Source organism: Terrapene carolina, unplaced genomic scaffold (assembly GCF_002925995.2).
Source record: "Terrapene carolina triunguis isolate 2854851 unplaced genomic scaffold, T_m_triunguis-2.0 Scaffold926, whole genome shotgun sequence".
Lineage (NCBI taxonomy): Eukaryota > Metazoa > Chordata > Testudines > Emydidae > Terrapene > Terrapene triunguis.
The window spans coordinates 154,414-166,022 of NW_020665277.1; the positions used below are offsets into that span (position 1 = coordinate 154,414).

The window sequence follows — 11,609 nt, forward strand, 5'->3', positions numbered from 1 at the left end:
GCAGGGCAGAAGGCTGGGGTGCTCAGCTCGTGGGGGTGCTCCCAGCCCCCTGTGGCTCATGGCAGGGGGCTGGGAGGGATATGCCCTGTTCTACCCCCTTCCCCAAGGCCCCGTACCTACCTCGTCTCTGCCTCCTCTAAGGAGCAGCGAACACGCTGCCGCTCAGCTCTGCTCCGCTCCCCCTCCCCCTCGCAAAGGCCATCGGCGGCAGGGAGAGGGAGAGGGAGGGGGAGGAGGAGGGGCCGGAATGCACCACTCTGTGGAAAGAAACGGGGGAGGGGGGAAGCTTGGCTGCTGCAGGACCAAGCCTCTGCCACCTGCCCCCGCAGGGGAGAGCGGTGGGTGGGGGGGCTGAGTGGGGCGGGGGGCCGGGATTTTAAAATTTTTATTAAAGCTAATGTTAAAATGATCTGATACACAGATTATGAATAGTGTCTGTACATCTGGGTATATCGCTTAAATTATCCAAAAGTACAAAATTTGGTTTGAAAGTCATAAGGTCCATATAGTACATAAATTGCAGTATCCCAAATTAAGGTTAATAAATTCAGTGATACAGTTAAGGTATTAGCATCCAGGATCGGTTGCCCCTTCGAAAATACAATACAGAACATCAGGAAGTATTTCAGTTACTTTCCCGACTTTGCTTCTCATTGGCACTTGTCCTCATGCCTGTCATACAGTTTCCATGCATTGCATAAGAAATATGAAAATCAGCTGTCAGAGAGAGCTTTCCACCAGCTGTTTTCATGTGTTCTAAACCATACATGTTTCATGTACTCTTCTATAGCTTGCTATCTTGGTCTCCTTTGCCCTGTGCGTCGTCGTCTTTCATGTCGCTCTGTATGGTTGCAACAGTCTCTCTGAGCCTGTGCTGCGTTAGATCATGAGCCCTGTGGGTGGAGCAATGTCTTGTTTTGCACAATGTACTTGCCTTACGTTACCACACATGCTCAGCAGGGCCGGCTCTAGGCACCAGCTTTCCAAGCATGTGCTTGGGGCGGCACTCCCCAAGGGGTGGCACTCCGGCTCCCTTTTTTTCTTTTTTTTCTTCGGGTGCCGGGAGCTGGCCCTGAGCAGAGGTGAGCTGCCGCGGTGGGGGGCGTGGGGAGGGACGCAGGAAGTAACCCTGGGGAGGGCAGAGGAACCGCTCCCCCGCCCCCCAGCTCACCTCCGCCTCCTCCCCCGAGCACGCCGCTGCTCCGCTTCTCCCTCCCAGCCTGGGAGAGAGGGGTAGGAAGGGAAATGTGGCGCACCCGGGGGAGGAGGCGAGGCCGGGGATTTGGGGAAGGGGTTGGAATGGGGCGGGGAAGGGGCGGAGTTGGGGTGGGGCCGGGGGGCGTGGGAAAATTTTTTTGCTTGAAGCGGCAAAAAACTTGGAGCCGGCCCTGATGCTCAGGGTGATGTATACATGGTAAATGTAAAATTTTAATGTACTGCAGTTCTGTATCAAGCTCATTCAGTAAACTAGCTTCAAGGCTGTAATGAAGACAAGTACATCCAAATTGTCTCCAATAAAATCATTTGTGGTGTCTCGGAAAGGAGTATTCTGTTACAACAGACTACTGAATATCTTTCATAGTTAACTTTTTCCCTTCCTTGTTTGTCTCTATTGCTAGGCACTTGTGATTCTCCTCCAAGATTGAGTTTTGCTGAGCTGCCTGGGGCAGTGAACAATTCCTATCCTGTTGGGACCAAACTGAAATACTCCTGTCGCCAAGGATACATGTTGGGCTCTGGAAAGTCTCCTTTTGTTACATGTCTTGCAAATTCAACATGGTCAGTAGACCCTGAGTTTTGTGTAGGTGAGTGTCTTTGTTGCTTTTCCATTTCAATTGATGTGCAAGCTATCTTGACACAATTAGGAATCTCTCTTCTATTGGGTAAGTGGTTGACAGTTCAACACTGGTATCCATAAACACTTTCTAAATACATTTTGGACAGTTCTTTGTTATATTTGTAGTTGACTGTGTATTTAAAAAAAGGGGAAAAAAAGGCAGAATGCTTCCCTGTCTTTGTAGGCTGCTTTAAGAGCAGCTAAAATACAAAATTCCAGTAACTTCAGCCTTCTGTGCTGAATACTCTCCTCTTAATCCTATTGAGGAATAGGTTTACCACATTTCTTCCTGGTTTTTAGGCCTTGTGCTGAATACCTGCCTTTCTAGAACATCAACATCTTGTTATGTAATAATAGATCTAAACTTAAGAATAGTGCAGTTCTTCTCTACCAGAAACCCTATTGTCCACATAATGGTCCTGTGACTGGGAGGCATTCAGTGCATACCAGTGAAGTTACTGGAATTTGATACTCTACCTACGCTGGTCAGCTTTAAATGGAGGTATAAAATAAAGGACATCTAAGCTTTAACCCTCTTTAGTTTCCCTAATGATCTTGGTTCTTACCATGTCACATCTTTTAACTTCATTAAAGTGGGTGCCACAGAACACTGGACAACTACAGCTTGGTGTGGTTAAATTAATTGTGTTCATAGTATTTCCAGTTGATAGTATAGGGAGCATCACAAGTACTGCAATAAAGTGAAACACTTTGTGGTAAGTGTCTGTCTTTTTTGAAAAATTTTAGTTCTTCTATCCCTGATAACGAATTGTAGAATTTAGCCATACTGAATTCACTGTACTAAAAGTAGCCCCAGTATTGAATAATGTGTTACAAACTTGGTCAAAATACTAATTCGTAACAAAACTTAGCGAATACTTCTCTTGGCTTCATTTTTGCAAGTTTCCTCATCTCAAGACTATATATGCTATATACCATGCAGAAGTCCCTAGTAATGCAATACTACAGTAACTAGTAAAGAGATATACAATTGGATACTGATGAACCTTAACTCTGCCTCCTTGTGCATATGTTTTTAAATTATGATTTAATTTGTCGTATTGAATACTGATGAGACTTTCTTGAATAGACTTAGACTCACCTACTCTAGCCTGCTGGCTTGAGAAAATACTTTATATAGGCCCTGATTCAGCAAAACGCTTAGTGCCTTAAGTTCCAGTGACTTCAGCGGGACTTGTTTTGCTGAATCGATCAGGCCTTAGTAAATAGGTCACAATTTTTACATGCCTTGTCTGCATTGAGAATTTTTTTCCCCAGTACAGTCATAAAGTTAGCACTTTTTATCTTTGCATGGCTACAGTATATCTATATTGAACTCCATAGAGATATGGTGAATTTTTGATACAGTTCATTCTTCGTGGGAATAAGTCTACTGCGGGGGAAAAAGCATCACAAATAACTTGTAGGGGCAAAGAAAATTTCTTCCACTGAGCTTGACTGAGGAACACGCAGTTCTTAACTGTCTAAAATCAGGATTCATGTACGAAGAAAATTAATAACAAATATTTACAAAATGCATAACAAGCCTGTAGAACGTACTGCCACAAAATGGAGGCAAGGAACATGGTAGGATTCAAAAAAGGATGAAACACTTAGAACCTGGTCCGGCAAACACAAATGTGCTTTATATTGCTCATGTGAATAGTCTGCTGCGTCATAGACTTTAATGCTAGAAGGGATTGTTACATCACAGGCTACTTACATTTCACCAAGTTATTCCTTTACTGAGCCCAAAAACTTGTTTTTGACTAAAGCATATCTTCTAGAAGGACAGCCAGTCCTGATTTGTAGACTTGCAGAGACTGAGAATCTGCCATTTCCATTTGTGCCCATGGTTAGTCACCCTCACTATTAAACACTTTTGCCTTATTTCCATTTTGAATTTGTCTGGCTTCACTTTCCAGTTCCTGGTTTTTGTTCTGCTTTTCTCTGCTAGATAAAAGAGCCCTTTAGTACCTCGTATCTTCTCCTTGTGAAGGTCCTTAGACGCTGTAATCAAGTCGCCTCACAGTCTCTCTTGACAAGCTAAACAGACTGAGCTCTTTAAATCTCTCACTGTACGGCATTTTCTCAGGCCCATGAATACGTTTTTGTGGCTCTTCTCTGCACCATCTCCAGTTTTTCAACATCATTTTGAAAATGTGGACACCACAACTGGGTATAGTATTCCAGTGTGGGTCTCAGCAGTGCTGTATACATTGCTATCACCTCCCTATTCCTGCTCCCCTGTTAATACATCAAGGATCACATTAGCCCTTTTTGCCCTAGGATCCCACTGGGAGCTCATGTTCAGTTGATTGTCTGCTGTCACCTCGGTCCTTTTCAGACTTGCTGCTTCCCAGGATATAGTTTCCCCGTTCTCTAGGAACGGCCTGCATTTCTTGTGCCTAGGTATATAATTTTCCATTATACGATACAAGAATGCATTTTGTTTGAACAGACCCAGGGGATCCAGATTGCTTTGTAGGACTGCCCTGTCCTCATTTATCACTCCCCCAATCTTTGTGTCATCTGCGAATTTTATCAGGAGTGATTTTGTTTACTTCCAGATAACGGATTAAAATGTTGAATAGCATCAGGTCTAGTACCAATCCCTGCAGAATCCTACTAGAAACGTGTTTGTTTGATAATGATTCCCACTGATGACTGCCCTTTGAGATGTCCATTAGCCAGTTCTTGTATGCAGTGGTGGTGTAGCAATGTCAGTCCCAGGATATTACAGAAGCAAAGTGGGTGAGATAATATCATTTATTGGACCAACTTCTGTTGCTGAGAGAGACAAGCTTACGCACCACTCTTGGTCTGGGAAATGTATTCCAAACCTGAAGAAGAGCTCTGTGTAAGGTTGAAAGTGTCTCACCAACAGAAGTTGGTTCAATAAAAGATATTACCTCACCCTCTCAGCCAATTCTTAGTCCATTTTACTTGTGCTCTATTGATACTGAAGTGTTAATTTGTGGTACTTAAGTCCAACAGCTTACAAAAGTCTAGGTATATTACATCAGTTACATTTATCAAACAAATTTGTAACTTCCAAGAAAAGGTCAGGCTTATCAAACCTGATTTTTTTCCATAAAACCATATTGATTGGTATGAATTATATTTCTGTTCTTAATTTCTTATGAATTGGGAAAATTTTCCCTACACTGCTCAAGAGGTCAGAATAGATTTGCCCTTGGAATTGATGAATCCCACAATACCTTTAAATTATTATGCCTGTGAGTGAGGTCATGTTAACTAGTGTATAGTTACCTAGGTCATTCTGCTTTCCCTTTTTTGAATACTGGCACAAGATCAGTGCTCTTCCATTCTACTTGAATGTCCTGGTACTCTAAGATTTAGTAGAAGTTAATCAGTGGGCTAGAGAGCTCCTTGGCCAACTTTTTAGGACGCTTGGGTGCAAGTTATCCCAAGGGTTTGGTTTAACAATGTTTATCCCTAGCAGCAGATGTAGTTTAACTTTCTCTTTAATTACTAATAGACCTGAAAGTACTTCATCAGACTCTTCTGATGAGACTATGTTGTCATGCTTCTTTCCAAATACAAAAGGGGGAAATTTACTGAACACTTCTGCCTTTCCTGCATTATAATTGTTCTACCATCTCCATTTAGTAACAGGTTTGTACCATTACTAGCAGTGGTATACTCAATGTATCATCCAGACTACTGAGAATCTGTCACCCGTGCCCTCTAACCAGGGTGCCCGTTAAAATGCTTTGCTGCTGTAGCCTCCAGTCTGGACTGTTCACAGGTAGCTGGGAGTGACCTGCACATTGGAGGCTATGTCTCAGCCAGCCATACCTTGGCTCTCACCAGCCTGGGTTATACTGCAGGGTGACCCCAACATACTCCTAGTATTTGTTTTGTTTTTTTCCCCGCCAGAGAAGTATGTCTTGTATTGTCCGAGAGAGGGCTGGGCAATACAAATTCATTTAAAGTCTGTATTTCTTCAATAGAAATAATATGCACACACTTTGTTACCCAAATAGAGTTTCACAGACACTTCAATTTAAACACACTGGATTAGATCAAACCAGTTTATTAACTACAAAGAGATTTTAAAGTGAAAGCAAGGAATGAGGCATAAATCCAAAATGGTTACAAGATAAGTCAAGATAAAACACAACTGGTGCCCAAGTTAACGAACTATGTTAAGTTTTATTTTGCATTTACCACATGCTCTAGGCAGTCTTACTGAACAAACTTCTTAGGTGAGGACCCCTTCTTCAGCTTAGTGGCAGCTTCCTTTGTCTCTTCTAGTGCAGTGATTTGGTGGCCAGAGTGAGAGGGAGGAGGGGTGTCTGGGAGTTTGTCCCTCCTTTTTTATAGTGTCAGTCCTGTCCCTTGGAAAACATTCCCAGCTCACAAAAAGTCTATAGGGAAAGATCTTTCCTGCTGCTTTTCCTCACTTTTTTTGGAGTTTGTTTTTTCTTCCTGCCTGATGACTGCTTACTACTTAAATGCAAATTAAGCAGAGCACACATTCATTTGAGACAGAGCTGTTTGCCAACTTGTGTTGTGGTTTGCAACATGAGTTAACATTATACAGGGAAATCTTATAACTTGACATACACTGTTGCCATGCATTTTATCGGGACAACATTGACCAGTAAACTATAAATTTTCAGATACCTCACAAGGCATACTTCACATCTGGAGATGATGCAACATAGCTGGTGCTTCAGAGGAGTCTGTTCTTACTTTGGCATTTAATCCAAATGACAGTTGAGTTGCAGGGAGGAATGAAATTATACTGTGGTTCACCATGGTGTAATCCTGTTGTTCACAAAAACCTTGTCTACGCTTGCAAGTTAGAGCGCATTAAATCAGCCTCGGGCGCCCTCACTCCTGAGGTGTCCACATTGGCAAGGCACTTAGAGCACCTGGACTCCGCAGTTGGAGCACCTCTGGTAATCCATCTCCACGAGAAGCATAGAGCTTGCTGTGCCCTGGCTGAAACGCCAGGGTGTCAGTATGGAGGACATGTTGCATTACTGCGCTGTGATTGGCCTCCGGAAGCATCCCATAATCCCTTGAAGTCAAGTGGCCACTCTGTTCGTTGTTTTGAATTCAGCTGCAGGCATGTGGATATCCCCTTTCAAAGCTCCATTTCTGACAGCTGGCATGCTTATTTGCTCCAGGACACAAAGCAAACCATTACTGAGGAATGCTCCTGCTGTGGAGGCGTGTGTGTGTGTGTGTTGGAGGGAGGGAGGGAGGGAGGGAGGGGGTGGGTGGGTGGGGGCTGATGTCCGGGTTTTCCTCCTTCCCCTTGCCGCTGTCTGAACTTACAAGACAGCATGCTGACACACTCTCTGTCCCCCAAAACAGTCTCTCCCTCCACATACACAAAACACACTCCCTGTCACACTCCCCCCTCCCGCACATTTGAAAAGCATGCTGCATCCACTTTCACACTGGGATAGCTACCACAATGCACTGCTCTCTCTGGCGTTGCAAGAGCTGCTAATGTGGTCACTCTACTGCGCTTGCACCCGACAGTGTGAACACATGGCAGCGCTTTCCCTGCTGCTGTCTCTAAGGGCTGGGTTAATTCCTGGCGCTCTACATCTGCAAGTGTAGCCAAGCCCTAAGTAAAAGGCATGATAATGACTTCAAAAAGTTTTTACCCTTCCTAAATCTGACTATCTACTTAAAATCTGAGGCTCTTTGGGAGTAAATCACAATTAAATTGCCTCTACCTTAATTTGATCTCTTGGATGCTTTCTGGGCTTGGTCTGTCAATCATGCTGCTGATGGTCCAGTCTGGAATCAGCTGCTGCTACCAGAAATGTCCTAACTTAGTTTTTTGCTGGTGGAACAACACTACCTCTAGAGATGGCGGGGAAGAGGTTCTGGCTCCCTGAGGCTAACGTTGGGAAGGGGCACGCTCTGGTAAGGTCATCTTCCAGAGCTGGTGTTTTATGGAGCATCCTCCTTGAGCAATGGATGTACTGGGTTGGGTCAAGCCTAAAAGCAGAAAAACCTTCAGAATCTGAAAGGGGTCTTGCTTCAAATGTTAAAATGCAATGTTAAGTACCCTTCCAAATGGCTACATAGCTTTTGGAAGGGATCCGAGACAACTTTTAGTGAAGCCTCCCTTCAGTTCACCTTCAATGTAAACTTTAATTTTCATGTTGACATTCTTTGCTTCAGCAATACCTTGTCGTCCACCTCCTGATATCACCCATGGATCCCATACTGGTCAGAGTGAACAACAGTTTCTCTATGGCTCAGCAGTAACTTACAAATGTGACCAGGGCTTCTCTCTTATTGGAGAGGCCTCCATTCATTGTACAACGAAAGATAATGTCAATGGAGAGTGGAGTGGGCCTGCCCCTGAATGCAAAGGTTAGTAGCATCTGTTTTTATCCCCTTCTTATTCTACTATCTCCTCCCAGGAAAAGCTATATTTTGATTGCTAAGTAAACCCATAAACCTGAGGAAATTCAGTTAATGCTTAGTCCCCCTAAATACGTATCATGAAAACTAGTTACTGTTGGAAAACTAAAGAATAACGGACACTTCATAAATCATTCCTGGAAACAGTTTTGCCTGTAATCCATCCTGTATTTTTTGTCTCTCTTCAGTGTTCCCAGATTGCAGTTAATTCTCATGTCACAAACAGTTGATTTTAGGTGGAGATAAACTCTTAAACCAAGGTTTTGCTTTTATGCCAGTGCCCTACTACTCGGTGCTAAAGAGGAAGGAGAGAGAGAGCCTTACAAGCAGTATTGTTTAGAAACCATATTTTTCAGAACTCTCTGGGAGGGCTCCTTGGCAGTGAAGGCTCAGGCCTCTGTGAGTTCATACCACAGCCATAAAGTTCTTAGGAGGGGAAAATAAAGGTCATTGTACAATCCTCATTTGGGCAACGGCAGTGCTCACACACACTATTGCATTTAGCTAACAATGCATTTATGTACTTGGTACTCAAGCAGCTGCAACCACTTGGTTTTATTCTTGCTGAGTTACTCAGCCTAACGGCTGGGATGGAGGCTTTTTCAGAAGCATTAGGCAGGTTGGTCACCTCGCTACTTAATATTAACTCCCCCAAAAACAGGGAAGTTCAGTTCCAGAATGTCATTGTATGTAGATCACTTATAGCTTGACCCAAATTACTGATGCAGTTCACTGGAAGGGGTGGGGGGGAGGGAAGAGATGGCCCTGATAGTCTACATATAGCACAGTACCCAACTGTATGACTAACATCTTTTTAAAGGGAAAGATTGAAAGTTGTGTAACTTTATTTCAAAATACATTTTCATATCTGCTGTAGTCAAGTATCGAGGCTTTTTCTTCGTTCCTCTAACTGCTTCCTATTCAAAACGTTCTTATGCTGGTACTTTTAATTTTTCAGTGGTCAGGTGTCCAGAGCCTGAAGTCAAAAATGGGGGAAAAAGCAATCTGGGTTTGTACCTGACTATTCATATGGAAACACCGTAATATTTGAATGCGATTCTGGCTACACTCTGAATGGTAGCAGTTCAGTTAAATGTGAAGCTAACAATTCATGGGTTCCATCTTTGCCCACCTGTCTACATAAGTATAAGCAGTTGTGTTGAGTCTTTTATTTGCTAATGTTTAGGAAGCTTATTGCTTTTGAGTAGCCATGTTAGAATGATGTCAAGTTTGAGTGTCTGTGTCCCTTTTTTTCCATAGGCATAACACCTACTACACCTACAACTTCCCCTCCAGGAGGAACAAAAGATACTTCTGGTGTGTTGGAAGAACTTTTGGCTATTTAAATCTTCCAGACATTTAGCATGTAGTTTCTACAAGACTGAAAACGGAAGTGTGAATTTCACACAGTACATTTCATCTCTAAGTTCTGGAATTTTGTCATTCACAATCGCTACTATAAGCAGTGTTCTCCCTCAGGTTTTAGAGCACAACCTATTTATTCTTATACCCTTCCTTGCATCCTCTTCTCAAATGCACTTGAAACAGCTTATTAGCTGTCCTGAGCTGTGAGCATGTGTAACTTTCCTCATGAGGGCCCATAGGGTGAAGCATTCAGGAGAGGTTTAGCAGCTCCCACCTGAGGTTAGTAATGCATTCGAACAACAAGGAAATGGTACCCATTGGAGCCGTGCATGTGCCCTGAGCTGCCTCATTCCCCTACCAAGCTGCCCTAGCTCCCATCAGCTATTTCTCACTGCCTATGGTGAGTAGTCAGTCTCCAGTGAGCTCTGCACATGGGATTTTTCCTCTAAATGAATTTGTAGCACTCACTGACCTGTTAGGATTATTTTCTTAAACCTTTTCTTGGTTGCTCATCCAGGCAGTTGCTCAGAAGTGGAATGTTAGCATGCAGAAGTCACCCAGTTTTATGCACTGTTGCATTGGCAGGGTAGCAATACCTGTTAGTTATTCACCTTCCCAGCACTTGAAGTGACTGGGAGGGGGTCATATCAGAGAAAAGTGCCAGATATGTAGGGCCTTCAAAAAGAGGACCCAAAGATGTAGAGGTGAGGTTGCTGGACTTCCTTATGATGAGTCCTTTGCAATCTGCCCTGGCTCAAAGTTCCCTGGTACTGTTATGAGACCTACAGCCCAGAGAGTTGGTGACTCCAGTACCAACCACTGTGCTGTTGAGATCAACACATCTACTATTTTGGACTGGGAATCACCTCCACATTGGCACGGCTGCTCCCAGCGGTTCAATCAGCATTGTTGGTACCAAAGACATTAGACGCATATGCTGCAGCTTAAGATCTGTGCTAGTTGGTGCCAGATTCTCTGTTCCTCCAGACTCCTGTGCAGGTTGCTGCACCGGTCCTATCCTCAATACTTGCCTGGGCACTGGCCTTGATACCATCTCTGGTACAATTGGCCCTGGCAATATTTGCCTAGGTCTGATCAATGGAGAGACCACCATTACTCTGCTAGCTTCCAATTCCTCCGTAGGTACTGGGGCGCAGGCACTGGTCTCGCTCTGTCTCCAGTGACTGCTCCTGTTACCGCACCACCATGGCCAACTGATTATTCCTTCTCACCTCTCAATCCCAGGTTTTCATGGCTTGCCTTCAATGTATAGGAGTCTTGAGTCTCTCCCACTCCTTTGAGGACGTAGTCTTGATCTTTTCACAGGCATGGCTATGGAAGCAGGTGAAGAGAGAGCCTGTCTTAGATCTGTGAAAGCTGAACAACTTCATAAAGAAAATGAAGTTTCACACTGTTTCCTGGCTTCCAGCATGCTTCCCCTAGATCCTGACTAGTACGTTGCTTTTAACTTACAGGATATCTGTTCCATTTGTCTAGCCACACTGGTCAAAGCAGATTCCTCACATTTATAGTTGGAGGCAAACACTACCAGTTTTTCACAGTCCTCCCTTTTGGCCTGTCTTCAGCCCCCAGGATCTTTACAAAATGCATAGCAGTTGCATGCATGCATTGGCCTGCCTCAGGAGAATCGATGTCCAGATATTGCTGTATTTAGACAATTGGTTGATTTTGAGGCTATTTCAGACAACCTAAGACAGATCCAGTTGCTCTTTGACATCTTGGGCCTCTTGATGACCAAGAGTGAATCTATCCTTTCTCCGGTGCAAAGAATAGTGTTCTTGGGGGAGATTCTCAATTGGCAACAGCCTATCTACCCCGGCCAGACTTTTACTTACTTACACACACACACACACACACACACACACACACACACACACACACACACACACACACACACACACACACACACACACACCCACACACACACACACACACACACACACACACACACACACACACACAC

At 43.9% G+C, this 11,609-nt stretch overlaps 1 protein-coding gene across 1 annotated transcript in view; it reads left to right on the top strand.

Annotated features, from left to right (window-relative positions):
* LOC113408162 (complement receptor type 2) overlaps window positions 1-11,609 on the top strand; it is a 128,072-nt gene that overhangs the window by 57,389 nt on the left and 59,074 nt on the right. Inside the window, exon 6 of the mRNA XM_029913822.1 lies at window positions 8,015-8,209. Within this exon, the coding sequence (XP_029769682.1) occupies window positions 8,015-8,209 (195 nt within the window). The remainder of the gene's footprint in view (window positions 1-8,014; window positions 8,210-11,609) is intronic.